General features: G+C 42.2%; 1 protein-coding gene across 5 annotated transcripts; it reads left to right on the plus strand.

Annotated features, from left to right (window-relative positions):
• Positions 1-621: 621 nt before the first annotated feature.
• On the plus strand, positions 622-18,609 carry ctdsp2 (CTD (carboxy-terminal domain, RNA polymerase II, polypeptide A) small phosphatase 2). 5 transcript variants are annotated; one of them, XM_041241725.1, is made up of 9 exons: positions 622-846; positions 6,081-6,170; positions 13,637-13,785; positions 14,264-14,302; positions 15,338-15,439; positions 15,769-15,825; positions 16,959-17,051; positions 17,590-17,775; positions 18,307-18,609. In XM_041241725.1, exons 1-9 carry the CDS (start codon positions 786-788, stop codon positions 18,430-18,432), a joined length of 903 nt encoding a protein of 300 aa, XP_041097659.1. In that variant the 5' UTR covers positions 622-785; the 3' UTR covers positions 18,433-18,609. The 5 variants fall into 5 exon arrangements, with proteins under 5 accessions (XP_041097659.1, XP_041097663.1, XP_041097661.1 ...); XM_041241729.1 differs by lacking the exon at positions 16,959-17,051; XM_041241727.1 differs by lacking the exon at positions 14,264-14,302.
• The last annotated feature ends 4,800 nt before the right edge of the window (positions 18,610-23,409 follow it).

Here is a 23,409-nt window from a genome sequence, read left to right on the forward strand (position 1 = left end):
TGTTTATTTATTTATTTCGGGGTGGGTCCTGTCGCTGATTGTCAATAACACAACCCCCCCACCCCCCGGTAAGGTCTCCGGGAATTTTTGCAGGAATGCTTTTCTCCAGACCCAGCATAGTAAAGGCAAAGAGACACCCCCTCTATATACTCCCCCTTCCCGGCGGACCAATCACAGCGGCCGGGCAGTTTCAAGGCACCCGCAGTGTGTCCGAAACGAGAAAAACAAAGCACCGGGGTTTTGAAGAAACCTTGCGTTTTATTCCAATTATACACCTCAGACTTCCGTGCCGTGTTGTGGGGGTGGGGGGGAAAGAAAAAAAACAAAACAACAACCACCCCGTTGCCCGTCGAGTTTCTTTATTTCAAATTGGCGTCCGGGAAGCAGCGGGTCGGGAGAGTTGTTTATCTGTAGTAAGGGGAGTTTGAAACCGCACCCCGTGCCCCATTTCCTTAGCTGTGTGTGTTTTCGGTTCTTTAGTGGATTCTCCATGTTGTTGCAATAGCGAGGTCTCTGCAAAGACCCGGGACTGGTCGGGTGTGGGGGTGTGTGTGGGTGGGTGTGTGTGTGTGTGTGTTTTTTTTTAAATATATATATATATAATAAATACCAAAAAAAAAAAGAGAGATAAAAAAAAAAAAAAACGAACTTGGAAAAAAAATAATAAAAGGAATTAAAAAAAAAACTGGAGTCGAATAATAAGGATACAACACGGTTACCTGTGAAAAGGAAGACGAAGAAGGAGAGGAGGGGAAATCGTGTTGCATTTGCAGTGCGTTAGTTAGATGGAAAGTTCTCTCATCACTCAAGTGCAGAAGGGAGACGCGGTTCCACCAGCTAAACAAGGTAGGGGGGCTGCTCCTCAAAACTTTACAAGTTTGGAACTTGGTGGATATGGCAGGACTCTTCCTCTCCCACCTCCCTGTCGTTTTGTTTTCCTCTGTGCGTGTTTTTATTTGTTTGTTTGTTAAACAAAGTGGTCTGCCCTTTACCGTCACGTGTTTTGCAGTCCTGCTGTTTAAAAAAACAATTTCGATTTGTTTTCATCCATCCTGAGAGTTTTATACCCGTATTATAAATGTGTTTATTTCTAAAGGCTAACATCTCATGCAAACGGATACATTTCAGACTCTTTTGTAAGGTGTGTTTAGTTTTGTTGTTTCTGTTTTCAGTTTAAAAAAAAAACAAAACAAACCGAATCAAGGTTCATTAAGGGAGTATACTGTGTGCAGAGTTTATCAAGCGGGGGTATTTAAATTGTATGTACCTCGGCACGTCTAATTTATTTAAATCCAATGTGTATTTGACTGGCTATGCGGATTTTGTTTACCTGTGTTGTTGTCTTTGGTACACAAACGGGTGACCACTTATTTTCTGCTGGTTGTCGTTTACAGTAAACACGCAATGCTGAAATCGGTTTTGGCAACAGCGTCTCGACTTCCAGCCTGTATTTTTAAATGTTTAAACGGTCACCTAATTGTTTGTTTGAAGCGGTTATGTGTGTGATTCTGTTTTTAATATGCCTGCCCTGTCTCTCTCGCGTTGTTGCTCGGGTTAGGATTAGCTGAAGCGTACTGGTTATCCGCTTGGATTAAATCGTTCTCCTTTTTAAAATATATCTGAAATGAATATTGCATTGTGTAACGTGTGTTAGCATTTAACACACTGGAAGGCAACTACAACGTATGCAAATATTACAGGTTTATCGAAGAAAATATTTGCGTTTTACAAAAAAAAAAAAAAATGACTTCTAGTACAGATGCGCTTAATTTACAGGCTGTGGCGTTGAACAGATGTGCTTTGTAAATACATTAGCCCCCCCCCAGTTGACATGTTATATAAGGTAAACAAATAAAACTGTCTAGTTCTATTTCTAAATTGCATTGCATTTTTTATTTTTCTCAGAAGAGCAAGACAGCATATAAAAGACAGGACTGTGTCGCTACACTGTCGCCTCAGTGACTGGACACAGTGTCAGGAAGAGCGGTGTAACCGCCATCAGGCCGCCTTCAATCCATTAGACTGTGTTGCACATTACCTGCGGTTTGCTGGCGTCCTGTAATTGTTACAAACAGCAGCGACACAGTGATGTAAAATTGACCCAGGCGGTCTTTGCTACAAGAAACACCGTGTTTAGATTTCTGTCTGGAAACATTGGGGATAGTTTGTTTTGCACACACACACACACACACACACACACACACACACACACCAGCGCAGTGTACAAAATGTATTCTGCGTGGAGTCTGTGGACAGTTACACGCTTATTCCACGTCAAATTAATTTTTTATCAGTACACATAACTATATTCCCGCCCCCTCTCCAAAACCTATTTATGTACATGACACAACATGGCATAACGACCTGTATGACTCCGGATCTTTTTCGTTTTTTAAAAATAGACGTGAGTCGTATATATTTCATTTAAGTTTGCAGTGTAAACAAACCTGCCTAATTCTGTGATTGGAGAGAACTGCGTTAGGAGGGGGGGTCAGACTTTCGGTTTGTTTTTATTCAGAGTAGTTTACACCCTCCAAAAACGAATGCCTTTTAAATATTATTCGTGTGTGTAATTTATCCAGCAAATATATTGCTTGTATTCCTTGACATAGGTGACGGGGCTTCTACGTCATTCCTTATTATTTTAGTTTAATATTATTCCTTGTTTTGTTGTTGTCGATATTCTGCACGAGGGAATGTGTAATATTTGTTTTCAGTATGAAACCAAGGGATCCGAAACACGATTCTTAATTTTTAAAAAAAAAATTGTGTCCCGTTGTGCAACTATTTGTTTATTTTGTAAACAAACAGGTTTTAATACATAAATAACTAACAAAAAAAAAAAAAAACATATTAGACGTGATTATTAATTATTATTGTACATTAGAATTTAGTTTTTATAGTGTTTCTATCAGCAAAATAACCATATTTATGTTATTATGATGATTATTATTACTAACAATAATAATAATAATAATAATAATAATGAATTAATAATAATAATAATAATAATAATAATAATAATAATAATAATAATAATAATAATAATAATAATAATAATAATAATAATAATAATAATAATAATAATAATAATAATAATAATAATAATAATAATAATAATAGTAAGGGAGGCGACAGCGACAGCAGTGTACTCCAATGCCCGTGACTTGGACTCCACACTCCGAGGGAAAGCTTGTAGCAGTAGGGCGTGTCTGCACTGCTCCAGAGCGGACATGAACTTCACTGTGATCGCTTTTTTCTTTCCCGCACAGCTAATCTTTTATATACAAGTGGGGGTGAATACACATACGCCTTTCTTTAGAATAAACAAATGAATAAATACCTTTCTTTAAAAAAAAAAAAAAAGACTTGAATGTGCAAAACGCGGGGGGCTGCGACAGGGACAGTGTTACAGTGTCAGCCTGTGTGTGTTTAACGAGGCGTCGGGTCGACCACACCAGTGCGACAAAGCCAATCCGAAAATATTCCTGTAGTGATCGTGCGACAAACGTGTAGATCCTTTTTAATGTGGTAACTAGCAATTGCTGTTCATTGTGCTGTGGTTTGCGTGACACCTCCTTCAAAGATTATTATTTATTATTATTATTATTTATTTTGCTGCTCAAAGGATTAGGCGATTACAACAGGGTTCCTAAATTATCACATTTCTCTGTCATTATCTGCAAAACTGTAAGGTAGCATATTTCTTGTTTAAGAATCTGTAAAATCAGGGCAGCGGTACCAGATAGCATCCGGGTAACGAGAGCAGCCAGCATAGAGGCAGACAGCAAGTGTGCTGAGATGCATGAACCCAGAGCAGCGATTTGATTCGGATCGGTGAATAAAACCTACAGCAGACAGAGTCAAAATGAAGGTGTAATAAATGACAAATAAATAAAATGGCCTCACCCCTCCATAAATACCGTGTTGTTTTATAAACCTCAGGTTTTATTATAGTGTGTTTTTTTGATGATCATGTATCCTGTTGTTTATTATTTAGTAATTTAGCAGAGGCTAAGGGGGTGGAACTGTGCATCACATCTGCTGCCAGTGGCACTGGAACGATTTTTAAAGTGGGGGTGCTGAAAGCCATTCAACAGAACTGTAACCCCTGTATGTGATGGAAGCCATGCAAAGCAAGGGGGTGCTGCAGCACCCCTAGTTCCAGCGCCCTTGTCTGCTACTGCAGAGACACTTAAAATAGGACCTCGATTTTTACATCATTTTGTTTTCTCTTAAGTGAAGTAGTTTTAATTATAGTGCAGTGTGTGGTTGGCTTGACTAGATCTGTTGCTGCGTGGGTCTGTGCTACCTTCCTGGGTGAGCCTCTGTATTTACTGTGCGAGGAAGCCTGTTCTCTGAAGCCTGCTTTCCAGGGGTGGCTGCCCTGAGTGACCCCCTGAGCGTGCACAGGACTTCACACTCTGCTTCACACTAACGCAGCACCAAACACGTTGAGCCAGACCCACAAAGAGAAAACACAGCAATCCAGGGACCAGCCCGTGCAAGGACAAATTCAAACCAAAACACCGCTGACCCTCGGAGAATGTACTGAAATGAACAGGAACGGCGTAGAGGACGCAGGGAAGGAAAGAAGAGTCCTGCTGCCTTGCAGTACCCCCCCCCCCCATTCCAGGTTTTAAAGTGAGCCTGATTAGCCCCGGTGTTTCTAAACTCATTGTAAAACCAGGGAAGGATTAAAGTGCTATGCAGTGGGAGTCATATGTTAAATCCTGTAATGAATTGGAATGGATTCAGTCACACACAGATATATATTTTTTATTAAAATGTGGTATTTACAAAAATGTGTTTTGTGTTGAGTGAAATAAAAGTATGTTTTGCTGGGCAGTGTTTGCATGCCATTCCAAGGGTCTGATGTCAAAAGGTTTTGGTGACGGGTTCCTGTGTAATCAAATCCTGCTGGTTTTTTAATAAAATTTTACAGAAGTAGGGAATCTCCCTGGACTGTATCAAGCAGGGTGATTCCCCAGGGCTGTGAAACGCTCTGAAATCCAGCTGCAGGGCGTAGCAGAGTCAAATCAACTGCAGCAGTTTCTTCTCGTTTGTGATCGTCCAAATACACAAACATCGGAAAGTCTTGGGCTCTCCAGCAGCTTGGTATTGAGGACTCCTCCAATGTCACATACTGTACACTGACCTTTTTTAATCAAAGGTCTTGCATTACATCACATTACTCTTTGGAAGACTGACAAGAGTCTCAAATATCAGTGTGCAATATCTCTATCAGGGATGAGAACAAGGCTCATGTTGCATTGCAGTTTCACCTGTTCCAGGTTTTACTATGAGCTTGATTAGCCCCAGTGTAACAAGCGCATGTGTCTTTATTAAGCTCCTAGTAGAACCAGGAGTGGATCACACTGCTATGCAATGGGGCTCTTATTGCCAAACCTGTATATTGTTAAACATAGAGACTTGCAGCAACTCTGCTTTTGTTAATGCGAACCCCAGTAATACAACAGATCAGCCAACACAATTATCAGCATTGTTTTCAAATAAATGGTAGAATTGTTAAATAGCACGCTAGTTTACTATCGTCCCAGCTCAGACATCGTAACCTATCCGAGATTAAAATAATGAAATGTCTGTGGTCCTTGCGTTGTTGGTTTCGATGCTGTGTTGAGTATTTCTCAGCAGGTTTGTTTCTTGATAAGGGACAATGTTTAATCCACAGTGATACTGCCTTACCCCCACCAGGAGCCCTATTTGATCTGGATAAGTGATCTGGATTTCGTAATCGTGAATAATCTGTAATCTGGATAAATGTAATCCAGCGGTGAGATAATCCTGAAAAATCTGATCAAAACCATCCAGATGAAAGTAATCTCGATGACAAAATCCGGATCGCTGTTATCCAGATTAAAAGTCTTTCATGTATAAATCACAATTCCAAAACTCTAGAAATGTGTGGTACGATGACACAGAATGTTCTAACCTGTGCAAGCAGTTTTTCAATAGAATCGATGCAGCTTGTTTCCTGTAATTTTATTTATTTATTGTACTGCTTATTTATGACCATGAAACTGTTACACAGAATATGGCAGATCTCTTTTGCTTTGCAGAATGCAATTGCCGTTCCTCTCTGTCCCAGCGTGGGAGTTTCAGAGCGACTGGCCCTCTTTCTTATTGCTGGGTGTACAGTGTGATCGCAGGTGGGTCTTATGTGTTTAAAGCAGCACTTTCCAGTAATTCTCACTGCTTTATTTGTGCAGCGCTGGCCCCAGATATTGCATCACCTTTATGGTCCGCATGCAGGAGAGAGGTCATAATTTTCATGTAGAATCGTCCATCTGTTGTGCAGTTACAACTCCTGAGTTCTTACCATTGAAACCCAGACTTCAGAATATACTGGACTCTTGCTAATCCCGACCATTTGAAATCCTACCCTGGTCAGATTAACTCTTGAAGTGCCGTTGTTCTCATTTGAGGACAGGCTGTTTTGTAATTTTTGTAACTTTTTTTTTTTTAAACTGGCATCAGCTTGTTTAAATTTTCTGTTGTCATAATTTTGTTAACCACAGAAATTAAGCCTAAATTTATCTTATGAAATTACATAAATACAGCTTGTGTTCGGATTTTTTTCAAAGAATTTTATTTGGCACTAAATGGGTTTAATGATTTGAGGACTGGTCATAATTTCTACCATACTGAAAAAATACCTCCCATTTGTTTATTTAAAAAAAAAAAAACAAAAAAAAAACAAAGTCTCTTGCTTGTATTTCATCATCAAAAATAAGCAATAGCCATTTGAATTGACAGCATGCTTTACGGTAGAATTATGGACTGGGTACGGCTCCTGTCGGCTTGCATTTCATTGTGATAATATGGCTGGGATTATAGGTCAATCCAGATTAGAGAGAGTCCGTTATCTTTTGATGTTGGAGTTTGAGATAAGAGTCAGCTAGGAAACTGTGGTTTTTGGGTATTATTGTGTCTCATTCTGTGACCCTGAAGAGAGAATTGCAGGGAATCGCTCTATAACGATCATTAACTGTGTTGTAATGAGTCAGTTCTGAACCCTTTTTTAGGGCCCATCTTCATATTTACAACGTACAAAGTTTTCAGTGTTAGTCGTCATTTTATTACCGGCGAGGGAAGCATACAAAGGTGTAGCCAGATGAAAATTCTACAAGATACAACTTGTATTGAGCTGTGGGAGGACTTCCCTTTTAGAATTGAAACCAATTGGTTTAGAAGTTTGTCAGTCAGCTGTAATTGTAATAGCTGCTTCTTCTAACTAGGTTCCTTGTGTTTTATACCTTCACTTGCGTTCTTGGAGCTAGACCTGGACAAAGGCAAGGGGGGAACAAGCAAACTACGTGATCTGACCCTCGTAGATTACTTTATTTTCAGCTTGGGTGCGACCCATTCGCACGGGCTGCGTGCTGCCTCCATTCAGCGTTCGGGTCATTGTGCCAGTTCATTTACGGCATTCCATGCCTCCGCAGCCATCGTCTGCCCCTGTCACGAGCACGCAGAAGTGTTTTGAGAGATGCATGGTGGTGCCTTGCTCTGTGTTACTGATGCACCTGTCTGCAGAGAGACACCCCAGCAGTTGAACTGTCTTGATCACTGACGGAGCTGATCTTTAGACCTGGTGCCCACTGGCTCCTTCTTTTTTTTTAATAAAGAAAGTAAAGAATTGATGTGTTCCGGGCTTGTGTGCATTGTTTATTGAGGCAGGGCGAACTGACCTCAGCAAGACTGATTCCAGAGACAGACAAGCCCTTTATGGTTTCAGAACAAGTTGCTCGTAGAGCTTGAAGGAGATGAATAAATCCAGACAGACTTTGGGTGGGGCGTTCAGACTTTGAGCTGTTTTTTCAGCAGCGGCTGCCAACAGCAGAGCAACATTCAGCGTGGTCATTTGGGATGGCTGCTATTGTAGCAAAACATTAGTTGAGGGAAAAATGCACTTCCACACGTGAGATGGATCGATATAAAAAAAACTCACTTTCCAGTTGATGTCCAATGTCTTCGAATATTCGTTCAAAGTTTGAATATTTCGTTTTATAATGCATGTATGAAATCTGCTGCAAATGTGTATTGCAGCTTATAACACTAAAGAAATCTCTGGTGTGGAAAAATAAACATTTTGTTACACACGTCGGTTTAATCGAAGTAAAGGAACCCAGCGTTCGAATGTGTGTTGGTTTGTTTTGAATGCTTTTTCGTTGCGCAGTGTCTTGCTTGGTTCTCTTGCATGTTAGGCTTTTCATTCTCCCAGAATCCAGCTGTGGATGATCTGGGTATAGCTGTGGATGATCTGGGTATAGCTGTGGATGATCTGGGTATAGCTGTGGTTTATCTGGGTATAGTGTAGAGCTGTGGATGATCTGGTTATAGCGTAGAGCTGTGGCCAAAAGTTTTGCATCGCCTATTTTAGATGTTTTATTTAACATGTAATAAAAAAGAAAAAAACTACAAATTTATATCACAAGTGTCTACTGGAAGCCAGTGGTACAGTCTTCTGTACACCTCGCGTGTGGGTCGAGTTGTGTCTCCCAGCCTCCAGTGATGGCACAGGACTTGCCTGGGGATCGTGTAAAGCAGCAGCTGCAGCATCCACTCGTAAACAGCCGTTCAGAGCGATGCTCTTATATCCTTGAAAACTGAGGGGGAGTGCTGATAACCAAGCAGCTGCTTGGATAAGAGTCAGGGATTAAACTCTAAGCCTGTGTGTGTTTGTACAGTGAGCGAATGTGATTTCACCGGAAGGAACAAAACAAAACAAAAAAAAAGCTGTCTTTCATGTGACAGGGATTCAGCAAAGGGGCCTCTTGCAGCGGAGAGCGGATGGGGCCTCTTTGCTGCAGCTGGAACATTCAATTGGGAAACGCTTGGTAAGGTCACTCCTTCGCGCATGCTCTTTAAAGGCAGTGGCCCAAATTTTGAGTTGCATTTGTTTTTGCAACAAGCGACTTTCCTTCCTGCCTCTTATGCCCTGTCTGTGTAACTTTGTAAAGCCGAGATGTCCTGTTCAGTTTTCCAGCAGGGTGATGAAAGCTCCCTCTCTCGCTCTGTGGCTCTCGCTCACACCTTGTGCACAAGAATGCAGCTCCGAAATCGAATTCAAAGCATTCCAGGTTGTAGAGATGCAGCAATTATTCATCGGCCTGCTTTTTCATTTTGCGAAACCCTTCGCTTGATTTACAGCCTCATGCCTCCCTTTTTATATATTACATTTCTAGCACAGGCATGTTTTCAGTTGCGTTAGAAGTCATTAAGTCTACATTTTGTGCTTTTTAAATAGTACATTTTTCTCGGTGCATGCGTTAGATTACAACGTATAATTATATGCACGTGGATGTTTTCAGCTTTGTGATTTATTATTTTCTTTGCTTCTTGCTTTTCAATGATAGTGTTCTCAATACTTAGTACTGTAGGTATTCCAAGAATGAACAGAGTATGTCTATTTTTTAATATAACAAGTTCAACACATGGTGAAGAAAGTCTGATTAAGCAGATGAATCTGGAGAATTCCTTTCCTTCGATCAAGCTCTGCATCTGCTTTAACAGTATGGCCAATTATTCTGTCGCTGGATTTATAGAACGGTAGATTACCTGTCTGTTAGGGAATTCGTTGCTCTATCCAGGTGCATACGTTAACAGCATCAGTGATGTGCACCCACTTCCAGCCAGTCGTGCTGGTGCTTTGTCACTGCACACATGTGTAGAGACAATAGCACTGGCTGCTGTCAGACTCCCTGCTGGCAGGAAGGGAGGCAGGCAGGCAGGCACCATGCAACTTCCCCTTTCCAAGTCTAGAGTGAAAAACAGACCAAAGCACAGCCTGGAGCCAGGACACTTCAGATAGACCAGCGTTCTCAGTAGCCCTGCTTGACCTCTATTTCTTGTTCGTTAGTCTTGATCGTCCTTGTCTGTTTTGCAGACCTGCAGTAGGGAGACTGTGTGTCTTCCAGGCAAGCTCACCTCTGGAATCTTGCACATTTTGTCTCTGAGTGCGTAGTGTGCCTGTGAGGGCAGCTGCTGTAATAGAATCTGTTGCCGGGGGAGCTTTTACAATCTGCCGTTCTGTGCACTGCTTTTGTGTTGTTTGACGGAGCTGTGTTTTTAATTACATTTAATATTTTAATACTTTTAACGATCCTGCCCCTCGTGAGGTAGTACAGAAACGTGTGAACAGATATCTTTGAGATGCACAGTTTCGGACGGCTGTGCTTCCACAGTGGCCCTTGATTAGCTTGTCCCAGTAAGATGGGGCTGAGCGGTTCCCTCCCGCTCGCTCCGAGCGTGTGGAGTGTAAACAGCCCAGCACTGGAATGTTGTTCTGACTGAGGGCTGGGGCCCTGGCAGGGGTGTGCTGGAGGGAAGCCAGCTCAGGGCTTTTTCAACAAGTCCGCGATTATTTAGGTTCAAAATTCAGAAAGAAATTGCCGTTTGTGGTGGTCCAGTGGTTAAAGAAAGGGGCTTTGTTACCAGGAGGTTCCAGGTTCAATCCCAGCCACAGACTCACTGTGTGACCCTGAGCAAGTCACTGAACCTTCTTGTGCTCCATCCTTCGGATGAGACAAACGGGTCCTATTGGAAGTGACTCTGCAGCAGCAGGTGTGATGCACAGCTCACCCGCTATATATCTTCTTATTTGAAGGAAGTTAAGGATAGTAGTTTTTCTTTCTGTGATTTTTTTTACCTTGCTAATTTAATATTATTACCCTTACTAATATTGCATGCTTCTTAATCAAAGGTTAAATGGAGACCGACTGCCTGAACGATTCTCTCAGCCTCTTCAGTCACTGTGTGCACAATTGTCCCATGTTAATCTGTGTGCGTTTTTATAACGTGGTTGTTTTTTGTCAGAGTTGTGGCAGGGTCTTCTCGGACTCCATAGAGTTCACACAAACTGTTTCTAAAAATGAAATAAACGAGTGGCCGACGCGTACTCTAGATTCGTTCTGAAAATCAGAAATCTGGTGCCGCTGGGGAGTGTATACTGTATGCCTGTGCTTACACATGTACAGTATAAAAGAAATGGCAGAGATTACTTCTAATGTGTGTTTTTTTACACTCAGAAGGGTGCTGCTTCCTGTTCTAGTTTTTTTTTTTTTTTTAAGTAGATCACTTGGAAATAACCCTTAGATTTGCTGCAGTTGTCCAGTGGATCTCTGGGTTAAAACTTCCATTCAACCTGGTGGCAACAACATCTCTCTTCACTTCCCAAAGAGATTAATGAGGGCAGCTTCACTCCGACCGTGCAGCAAATGTTGACATTTTTTCATCCACCCCCGACGGTCGCGGACACGCGAGAAAAGGCTGCGCGACTGAGAAGCAGGATGATGTCACTCCGACCGGGTCGCACAGGGTCGCAGACCCTCGCCTCCGACCGCAAGTCAGGTCGGTCTGAAGTGTGAAGCAACCTTTTAACGAGCCCAGTGCTACTGAAAAAAAAAAAAAAAAAAAAAAAAAAAAAAACGCTTTCCTTGTAAAGGTTCTTCCTGTGAAATGAAGTTATGGCTCTGGGCATCTCATCAAGTGCTTCAGTTAAATCTGTGAGGTGTTTTTTTTTTTTTTCTTCTTTCCGCTGTGTCCTTAGCAGAGTTCAGTGGAAGACAATCTAAACAGCTTGTGCAATGGTGGCTGAATGGATGTTTCCCATTTCCTGCCCCTCGCCTCTCAGTTAGCTGCAGTGGAACGCCAGCCGCACAGGAGCGCTGTTATATAAAAGGGTTCTAGCTAATAAGTTAACTGTAGTTGTAGTTCCGAGATGGAAATAAGACTCCCATTGCATAGCAGTTTGATCCATTCCTGGTTTTACTGTGAGTTTTTAATCGGACACACCTGAGCTTGTTACCTGTACACTGAGGATAATCAAGCTGGCAGTAAAACCTGGAATGGCTGAAGCTGCTATGCAAAAGGAGTCTGTTTCCATCCCTGCAGTTTTTATTCAAAATACATTCAGGGTGATGATTCACCAGCACAGTGTTCTGCATACATTTAATAAAAAAAATTCAAATATAAATGGGTTCTCCCTAGTCTTTGAGACACACATCCCAAAAAGGTGGCTGATAGCCATAAAATTGCCTTAATTGTGTGGGTTGGGACCTCAACTAAGATCCAGCCTGACTGCCTTGTGTTTTTTTATCAAGAACTTTATCACCTTAAATTAAGTTGTACTTAGAAGATGAAACTTTTAGACAATGTTTTGAATGTAACTAGGGCTTGAATGTAACTTCGGTGCCCCCAAAATTACTGTAGTAAATCGCCCAGACCTTTCGGAGAATCTGCTTTCAACCTCTTTTACTGAAATAATTCGCATAAAGTTTCAGAGGCTCCTTACTGGAGAATTGTGGTGCTTGACACCCACCTCGCCTCTCTTGTTAAGCCTCACTCACTCAGTCCGACGCACTGTTTCTGATATGAAACGAAGGCTGCATTGAAAGACTAGCACTGCGAGCGAGGCAAAAACAGAAAGTGACCATGTGGGTTTCTCTTTCAGAATGTTAGAAAGGAATGTTTCGAACCGTGCAAACCAGAGCAAGAAAATAAATAACACGCATCCAGTCTACTTGCTGTACTGCTGGGACACTCATTCAAATATTCATTTTAAAAAAAACAAAAAACCCCACATCATTACAGATTGTTATTCCCTGTTGATTAAAGATGAAAGAATATTCGTTTGAATTTTGGAAGCTGTTGTATTAAGTTGTGTCTTCCTCTGACAGGGCTGGGTTGGTTGTGACTGCAGGTCCTGTAGATGTTCTTTCATCTTGTGTGTTGCGCTGCTGTGGCAAAGTTTGACTTGCAGCCCCCTCTTGTGGCCCAGCACAGACACGGCATCTCGTTCGATGTTATGTAATGTCGATTTCTTTAAAGGGAGAGGATTCATGTTATATAAGTAAAACGCACGTTGCATAACATGTTCTAGTGAATACGCTCAGTTATAATAGAAGAAGGGCGATTGCCAGTGTAAGGATAACCCTGCAGTACTGTGATGGTTTGGGCACTTTCTATTTCACTGTAACAAAAACATTGGCTTCTGTAAACCAGTTTTCCCTTTCTGATATAGGATGCTTTTAGGAAATTTTAGATTGTGTGCCTGTGCAATATGGTCTATACGGCTATATCTAGAGAAGCTGTGATTTGCAATGAAACTTGGTAAGGACATTCTTCAGCACAGGCTATGGAGAGTATCTGTGTGTGTGTGTGTGTGTGTGTGTGTGTGTGTGTGTGTGTGTGTGTGTGCGCGTGTGTGCGTGTGTGTGTATAGACAGTATTACTGATTATCAGGAGTGAGGTGCCCTTATGGCTCATCTGTGTGCAGAACTTCATCCCTGATCTTTCCAGGTGCATCGCAGTGTATCAGTTTTAAAAACATCAGCTTTTTTCATTGGCGATCACTAGTTTTTGTTCACGAAATACGATTGCTAGGTGTGTAAGCGTACTGTGTTAAGTTTCCTTTCAATGCTGTACTACAAAAGGCATTTAGCCTGAGTCTTGGAAAAGAAAGGTCTTTTCTCGGACCCCATAGAATTGACATGAACAGCTTCTCATTCAAACAAAATGTGATTGATCGGGAATAGCCCTGCCTTGCTTGTTCCTGCATCAAAGAAGCCTTTACTTTGACGTGAATGAAGCCTTTCTTTCTCTCCCCCCGCAGGCCTGGTTAAGAAATCCTCCCCCACGAAGCCTCGAAGCCGCAGTATCTTCAAAGCTCTGTTCTGTTGCCTCCGAGCACAGAATGCGCCGCAGCCTCCCCCGTGCCAGGACCACTTGCTGCAGACCGAGGAGAACGGCTTGGTTGCCAAGGTAACAGCAGCTCCGGTCGCCGTGACTACAGTTGTTCACACTGGGGCTGGTGGCAGGGTGGCGCGCGTCAGATGTGACGGGAGACCAAATTCTTCCAGTTGTTTGTTTGGTGTCTACTGGTCAGAAAAGAGTTTAAGAGATTAAGAACCAGCGAACCAGACTCTCTCCCGCGCCAGTTCGTTTAGCAGGGATTGAGAGTAAGACTCCTGTTCCATAGCAGTTTTCCCCCATTCTGGTTTTTAGTACACGCTGCTTGGTTAAGCATAGGGTATAGGACACAAACTCAGGTGTGTATTATAGTAAAACCAGGAAGGGATCAAACTGCTATGCAGCAGGAATCCCCGATCTGTAAATCCTCCTTCACTGTCTGCAATAGTTCGGTGACCAAACCCGGTCTGGAAGCAGGTGATGGGTAATCTTCACAGAGTCGCTGGGTGAAATTGAAACGATGTTAACTGTTGTTTGTGTCTTTGTTTAGTCTGATCTGCTTCAAACACTACACTACAAGTATTATCAAGTACGTAACGGACGATGTTGTATCACTAAACCCAGTTCAGCGTGTCAGAGTGGGCAACCTCCATGAAACAAACATGCAAAGAGTTTCAGGGTTCATTTTCCCTGCATTTGCAAGCGACTTCTAAACAGACAGCCAGCATGGGATATGCTTCGGGAAGCTGCTTTAAACCAATCGGATGCTGCTGATTTCCATTTGACTGGGATGGTTCAAATTGCTAGGCGTGTGACATTCTGACACTCTGAGCGATTGACTGTACTGACCGTAATCCCCTCCCTGTTACTAACACTCCTGTGATGCAAGCCAGTCGCTAGGCTTTTCACAGAGAGACCGGCATGATTTTAAAATGTTTGATAGCAAGGGTTTGAAAGTGACAGTTCTTGTCAGGGCCTGCAGTGAACTGCTTCGAGCAAACGAATAACCTTTAGTGTTAGCAACGAGGGGGTACTTGAACTGTAGTAGAACCTGGGGCACAAACGATCTGTCAGATAAACCGAGCCGCTGGTCTGTTGTGTGACACGGTGTTATACCAGCAGAAATGCCCCCTCCATCCAGTTTCTCATCTGCATTCTGCATCGTAACATTATTTAACTGCAACGAAAATGCTTTTGTAGCAAGTGTGCATGACTTCCAAAAAAAAAGCCACCGACTTCTTCATCAGAGATGTAGTGCCCGGCTGGAAAGCGCTATTCCCGGCACATCTCTATTGAAGTCCATCTCACCTGGAAGCGTTATTCCGAGTATTGCCTGGAGCCTCTGGGATAGCATAGCGGGAATTCCTCAAGCGTGTTCCGAATGCAGGAGGAAAACTATTCCAAATTCTATATGCAGGTTTCTGCATGCAGCCCTAACTGCGGGCTGTTAAAGTTTGATGAGAATACAAAAAACAACCGCTTGTCTAAAATGCAGCAAAACTAACGTGTGCAGCAAAAAGTAATACCCCCAAAAGAGGTTTATTTGATCAGCTTGTACCCTGCTAAGCCACAGCTGGATCGATGCTGCGCTTGTTCACTGTCTCTCTCTCTCGCTCTCTGTCAGATCCCAGGTACATGCCTACTGCCCGAGGTGACCCCGCAGGACCAGGGCAAGGTGTGCGTGGTGATAGACCTGGACGAGACACTGGTGCACAGCTCCTTCAAGGTACTGACATCTCTGCTGTCTGCTGCTGCCCATTCACGACACGCCACTCCAGAACCACAGCCAGGACCTGCACTTGTTATTTACATCAGCGTATTATTTTTATTTAACAAGGAAAGAGGTTAAAATATTTAAATGGAGACCCGCTAAAGATGGCAGCATGGAACACAGTAAAACCCCACACAAATTCACGTAGCTCCTCAGGGTCCCAGGACAAGGGGGGCAATCGGAAAGCAGTTGATCAATAAGAGTTACAGCACGCAGTCCTCGGATTTTTCTAATTTGAACGTGCGCGTCTCTCTTTTTCTGATCCAGTGCCTCTTTTCTTTCAGCCAATCAGCAACGCGGACTTCATAGTGCCTGTGGAGATCGAGGGCACGACGCATCAGGTAGGGGAAGCCTGGCCGAGTCCCAGGAAGATGACAGGAACACGCCGTTTTCATCCCCCTGTAGAATTAACAAATGCTGCTTTGTAAAGTCGAATGAAACCTGCTCAATGATGTTTCGTTAACGTATCGAATTGCACAGCGCTTTGTAGTTTTCCATATACTTAACAGAAAACTGACAATTTTAAAACGTGACATTTCTAACCCTATTACGGGTTCTGGTAGATATTTTGCAGTTTCTTTGATTACATGATGTAAATGCAAGATCTGAGTTCTGTTCATATATCTTTTTTTCTACCATTGTCTCAATCCTAAAATTGCAGGGGATGCAAAACATTTGATCAGCGCTGTAGACTCAAGAACAGGGACAGACTCAAATTGAAATAGTCTTTTAGCAGCTCAGTGGAAGGTTTATCGCTCGGAAATATCTTGACAATTTATAGGCTGTTTTGTAAATTGTATATGATTTAGCGATAGAGTCAACACTGATGATATCTAGAGTTGGCTGCAGCTGAAGGAGCTTGGTTAAGGTTACTGATCTGCTGTTGCGAGTGGCGATATCTTTTCTAGCTCAGTATCACATTATTCTTTATGCTTCTCTGTTGCTGTTTCAGTTAAGATAATTTGCCGTGTTTACTAACCAGTCCAGCGCTTCTGAAAAGACTCCTCTTGGCTGATTTGTCGGGGGGAATGAGGCCTCCCCCGCAGGATTCTCCTGGAGCTAGGAGTTGGATGCAGCTTGGTTCAAGTAATCCAGGATAGGCTGTATCCTGGCCACGCGGCTTATTCTTGATTACTTGTTTCAGGACGTGTCCGGTGACACCAGAGACTGAAGAAATCACGGAATCACAAGCAGATATGCAGACAACTGCCCCAAGTTTGAAACACGCATAGTCTTGCACGGTTCATGTAATTCAGTAATTCTGTAATAAGGTTCAGGTTTGCCTACACTGCCTGATCAGTAGTTTAGTTACGATGTTCTGTACCGACAGTGTATAGTAACAGTGTTCATATGTGAGTGTGTGTGTGATTTATTGTTTTTTGGTTCCAGTGCAGGGGTTTCTCAAAGCAATGGGGATCAGGGAGGTTAAGCTAATGTTTTAATCTCTGTGCCTGCTTGATTGCTCTGTCTTCAGGTGTACGTGTTGAAGAGACCTCATGTGGACGAGTTTCTAAGGAGAATGGGAGAGTTGTTCGAATGTGTTTTATTCACTGCCAGTTTAGCAAAGGTAACGCTCCCACCACGACTTCCCGTTTCAGGTGCGCGTGCAGTAGCTGCAGGCAAAGAAAAATGATGTTTTGAAGGTGACGGAACGTGTTTGTTGTTTTTAATACTGTGGAAATAAGGATAACAGTTACTTACCAGCTACCTGCTAAACCCCAGAATAGTTTGCTTGAGTGGGGTTCAGATCATTTGAATACGCAGCTGTCTGTTTTCCAGAGCTGCAAGTGTCCCGCTGTTTCCCCCCTGTTGTTGTGTTAAAGCCTGCCCTCTTCTGGTTGTACCTGTAACTCGCGCCCCTCGTTTCCCCTTTCTGTTAAAGCATGCTGCCACAATCTATCACTCTCCCCCCGTTGTAATGTTGAAGCCTGCCCCCTGCTGGCCCTATCTGTAACTCATCACTCTCCCCCTGGTTTTGTGTAGAAGCCCGCCCCCTGCTGGCCTAGCTGTAACGGGCTCCCCCTCCCTCTCCCCCTGGTTTAGTGTAGAAGCCCGCCCCCTGCTGGCCCTAGCTGTAATGTGCTCCCCTCCCTCTCCCCCCTCAGTACGCAGACCCGGTGACCGATCTCCTGGATAAGCACGGCGTGTTCCAGGTCCGGCTCTTCAGGGAGTCCTGCGTCTTCCACCAGGGTTGCTACGTGAAGGACCTGAGCAGGCTGGGCCGGGACCTGGGCAGGACTCTCATCCTGGACAACTCGCCCGCCTCCTACATCTTCCACCCGGAGAACGCCGTGAGTGCAGCCAGGGGGCGCTGTGCACTGTGGGGTGCACTGAAGCTGAGGAGCAGATTATAGGCTGGGTCTAAATGATATAGAAGGATGGGGGCTGCTATGTGTAATCCCTGTGTGCTATGGGAAATCTAAATCTGAGTAGCATATTTCTGGGGAGACTAGCTGGCTGCTAATTCTTTGGACACTAACTTACTGTCACCTTAGTGCCCATTATAGATGGTGATCGCCTCTTCACAGAAATGCAGAGGATTTCAATGAGCTAGTCTGCTGTGGGGGAAAGGAATTGCACATTTAGGTAATTAGGTACTCCTGTGGGGAAGAATCTGTCTCACTAGTCTTTCTCTCTCCTGTCACACTTTCTCTCTTGCTCGCTCACTCTTTCTCTCTCCTCTCGCTCACCCACACTCATCTGTCTCCCCACTCACACTCGTCTCTTGCTCGCTTGCTTATTCACATACTCTTCACTCTCCTCTCGCTGTCTTCCCTCTCACTCTTCTCTCGCTGTCTTCTCTCTTCTCTGTCTCATCTCAGGTCCCGGTGGTCTCCTGGTTTGATGACCTGGATGATACTGAGCTGCTGAACTTGATCCCCGTCTTCGAGGAGCTGAGCCAGGCAGAGAACGTTTACACTGGGCTGGCCCACCTTCGGACTCCATGACATTAAACAATAAACAAAAAAAAATACCACCTTAAAAAATACATCAACAGCCAAGCACCCCCCCCACTGTGCCTTTTAATATTTCCAAAAGAGAGGGCGCTCCGAGGGAGCCCTCCTGGTGAAACCTCTTTCTCTACTGCTTAGTATTTCTTTAAAAAAAAAATTATTCTTCTTTCATTATTTTGTATTGTTCTTGTGGATGTTGTGTATTGACTGGGATTTTGTGTGGAAAGTTTAAGAGCAATATGAGGAAACACAGCCATATTAAAAAAAAAATGTTTAGAACTGTCAGCTAAACATGAACCTCTTCCGAGTGATCTAGAAGGATTGCCATTGAAAAGCTATTTCTGACGCCCTCTCTCTTGACATGTTGTTTAAGCGGATGCATTTGGGGTTGCAGGCTCACTGGCAGAAATAGATCAGTTAGAAGAAATGATCTAAAAAGCGTTTCATGCCAGATGCTGGAGACAGCTGAGAGTTTAACCTTTCGAGCTGTGAGACCATTAACTCTGCTATCAGGAAAACATTGGCACTTTGATGCATAGAGCAGACCCTCTGTGTAACGGTTGTAGATTGGATCACTAGACCGCAGGGAGGGAGTCAGATTGATCCGGTTTGATACTGGAAGGAGATTTGCAAATCGTGGCTCACAGTGCCGATGGAAATGTGCTGTTGGTTTCCTATTGGAAACAATATCTAGGCTGCTATAATTAGGAGTGGGTGGATAATGTGGGAGCAGTGTTACATTGTTAGTAAGGGAGCAGATTACTCTCCATGCCTCAAGCCTGCCCTGGACTGGAGGGAGCACCCTTTCTCTTAGGGGGTGAGGGAGCAGTTCAGTCTCCATGCCTCAAGCCTGCCCTGGACTGGAGGGAGCACCCTTTCTCTTAGGGGGTGAGGGAGGGAGCAGTTAGTCTCTGAAAACAGGATATTTATAAAATAATATATTTTTTTTTCTGACTTCATTATTGGATTGTTCCTTTCTGGATAAAGTTCTAGATTTGTACTGGGACCAAAACTGTAGTTGGGGAAAATGAGCAGAGGTCCAAAGAGATTAACAGTCTCAGACCGGTCGCTGGATGTTAGTGACTGAGTGCTTTACAGTAGTTAAGAAGTGAAAACTGTAGGTAGTTAGATCTGGACAGCTGGAGAGCCGAAAGGTCCTCACATGACAAGCCAACTGGCCCAGTGATACGAGTTGAGACTGTGTTTTCTGAAGCTGTCCTTGCGTGATGAATTTTTTTTTTGCCTTAAGTGTTGAGTGCCACTGAAGTTTACCAGTGGGGTACGCACAGAGCAGAATCGCTTCTTAAAGGAAGTGCAAGTCTTCAAACTTGACGGCAGTGGTGGGGTGCATGGAACTGTGTATTTGTGAACATGATCAACAAAACCAGGCATCCGATTGGTCGCCACAAATCTTCACAAACCTTTGATTGGCTGAAAGGACTATTGAAATCCGGAATGCAGAGTAGAGGTTAATATAATACCTGCTGTAGTGTGGCACCGTTATTTCTGATGCAAACAGTATAAAAACACAAACACTACACATTATATATATTATTATTATTATTATTATTATTATTTAGCCATTACTTTGGGCACCTGAAACAGCTTCCTTAGAAATCCTGAAACGCTTTCCTTTTTTTTTTTTTCTTATTAGTTTTGTATCGTTTTTAAAATTGAATTTGTTTATTTTACTTGTGTGGCATTTTAAGCCAAAATATCAAATGCTGCACAATGATCTCTCTCTGCTTGAGAGAAGCCCAGGGCTGAAAGGCAGGCGGGAGGTCTTTCAAATCAGTTTTGAAATTCTCTCTGATCATCACTAATGCCATTTTCTGTCACCTTTTTTATGACCTTAAAATGTACCAAATTTAAAAAATTAAAGTCTTAAAGTGATGTTATGGGGAGCGATACCACCTTATTTTGTGTGTGCATATATATATATAATTTTGTTTGTTTGCGTTCAGAAAGCTGTCAGCTCTCTCTGAATATGGTGCCTTCACAGAATGAGTTGGTGTTGGCTTGCAGAGGTTGTGAAACTGTCGCCATTGTGGCTCTAACATGGAGTCAACACTGTGTTCTAAAACCATAGAGTCTCTTTGATCCACAGAGTCAGACACCGGGATGCGGTTGATATTATTGCTAACTGCTCTGTAAAGTTCAGAATGCTGGGCTATTTGCATAGATCGCTAAAGCTATCTCACATCTTGGGTGTAAAGCCTTAAATAGCTAAAAGGAGAAAGTCAAAATTGACACTTTTTTATATCTAAGAATTCTAAGAAAAGATGGTTTTGTGGTGGCATATATATATCTGTTACATCGTTGATTCTGACAAAGCAGTTTGGAAATGGATCTCTAGTTTTACATCGTGTCTTCTCTGAAAATGCAGTGTAAATCAGCAGCTAGACAGCTATGGCGTTAATACATTGTGGTCTGGACCGCGGTCTTCTAACCCAAGGTAGTGTTATATGGAACAATACTCAGGTCAGGGTTTGCACGCCGTGTTAATGAGAGCGGGGAAAGAAATTAGCAGCAAGCCTGACACCTAGTGGTGGCTTTTAGAATGATAATTTGCTCTCTGTATCTTTGGCAGCATGTTCTAAACTTGGGTAACTTTTTTAAGTAAGCGATTTATGAAATGTCTGAAACCGTTTTCTAAACTTTTTCTTGACTACATTTTAAATTGTATTTCTAGTTATTGCAAGGGATTTCTACATTATATATAAACTCTTAAGTTAAAACTTATTGCCTATGGACCTTTTTTGTCCACTAGAAACAATCAGCGACGTCTTTAGCAAACCTGAAGTGCCAGTCTTGTAGGCTTATTTAAATCCCTTGAATTTGCGCAGTTAGATTGCTGAGTTTGCCGTGAACCGATCACAAGCGTTTGAGTCTATATCACAAATCCCCGATTATTTAAATCGTGCCGAATGGAATAATCTACCTGGTTGCTGGGAGACTGCTAATGTTGAACCCGGACCTTTGCATCGTTTGACTCTCTTTCAATATCAATCAATATTTAAGCCTTGTTAAAAAAAAAACAAATAGCTCCACAGTACTGTTCCATCTGAAGCAAGGTTTTCACGCTTTCCAGATGTCGGTGCAAAATATAAATCTAGGAGAAATATACACCTATCGTTTTATTTTACAAGAAACCTAAGGGAATGATAATGTGTTAATAAAAAAATAATAAGATATTCTGTACTGCTTCACAATACAGGGTAGTTATAGAAAGACTCTTGGCCCGTTGCTGCTGTGGACAAACTAAAATGCTGTGTAAAAAAATAACGCAATAAACCTGCAGTGTTTTTTTTTTTTTTTTTTTTTTTTTTTTTTTTAAAAGCTCTCCACATTGACGGGCCATTTTAGGCAGTAACGTTTCAAATAGTTTTCAGCTGCACAACAGCGCCCTCTATGGCTCCCAGTGGTACTGCTAGAATGAACTTTCTCTATTTAGTGCATCTTCGTATTTGTTTTTATTGAATGGTTTTATATTGCCACCCCCTGCAGGCAAGTGGAATAACGTGACTTCAATGCTTAAGAGCATGTATCCATTCCCAGTCGTGCTACAACTGTAGTGATTTACATCAGAGCAAGTGGGGTGAATCAAGCCAAAGAGGTGGGCCAATGGATTGGTTTCCATGTAGTTTTTATTGTTGTTTTTTTTTCTGAGATAGAGATATGCTGTACTTCAAAATCGAACAGTGTAAAATGGTGCTGAGACTTGATCCATAAGATGCCTTAAGGAAACGGATCAGGCTCTTGTGTTGCGCAGATAATCTAAGCAGGTCGAATGTTGACTTGCAGACCAATGTCCACCCAACCAAACAGTCCGTTCTTTAGATCTCAGGAGCTGTCAGTGCTGGGTTGGATTCTCAACGCTGTTTGTTTCCCAGGCCGTCGTTCGCGCAATTCAAGGCTGTTAACAAACCCCTCATTTGAAATGCTTGGGTTGTTTGTTTCTCGTTTTTGGTAACTTTTATTACCTGCTTGTTTTGCCTTTCTAAAAAAAACAAACAAACAGACAAGCGAACGACGTTTTGAAAGGAAAGCTCTGAGAATCCAGACCCATTGTGGGTTAACAGGTTTAAACACCTGAAGATTAGCAGAGTCTAACAGCCAAGACTCACTTCAGTCCAGCTGGACAGCCACTAAAATATACAAAATATATTTTTTTTGTTATTCAGGCTTTTGTCACATTTACAATATTTTATTTAAACATCCCTTGTTAGAAAGGATAGAAAGGGGTTTATTATCTTGCAGTGGCTTCCTTTCTCACACAATATTATTATTATTATTATTATTATTATTATTATTATTTGGTAGCTGCCTTTATCCAAGGCAATTTCCAGGTGTTACAGGGCAGGACAGGGTTACAGTGTAGTTTTGCAGTAAGTGCAAATAATAATACTACTATGAACTAGGATGCAACAAGTTAGGATTAACATGTACAGGTAGACCAGGCACAGGTCCTCAGCACTCTGTCAAGCTTAATGTTTTCAAACTTTTTTTAAGTGTTTTTTTTAAAGAGTTGAAATCAGTGTAAAGGTGCAATGCCCTTTTTAATTGAATAGTTTAAAACAGATGGATTGAACGCCTTTTTTCAGGTAGTTGGCTATAGAGGAATATGCAGTTTTCTTTGTCATTTTAAACTGCCCTGCTTCTGAGTATGTTATTTGACTAAGATGCGTTCCTTGAGATCCAGGGGCCAAGTCTTGTTATTTTAAATGTATTATCAGATTTCCTTTTTTTTTTTGTATTTTTCTAACTGGGCTCAGTATTACCAAAACAAACAAAAAAAGAGAGCATATATCTGTATGAAAAAGGGATCTTTAAACTTTTAATTAGATTTGCTTTGGCTGTATCATAGGAACTTTTCTTTAAAATAACAAAATAAAAAAAATGGAAAACTCTTGGTTAGAATTTGATTTTTTTTTTTTTTTTTATAAAACCTCTTTTTTGATGGGGGGGGTA

This window comes from Polyodon spathula, unplaced genomic scaffold (assembly GCF_017654505.1).
Source record: "Polyodon spathula isolate WHYD16114869_AA unplaced genomic scaffold, ASM1765450v1 scaffolds_811, whole genome shotgun sequence".
NCBI lineage: Eukaryota > Metazoa > Chordata > Actinopteri > Acipenseriformes > Polyodontidae > Polyodon > Polyodon spathula.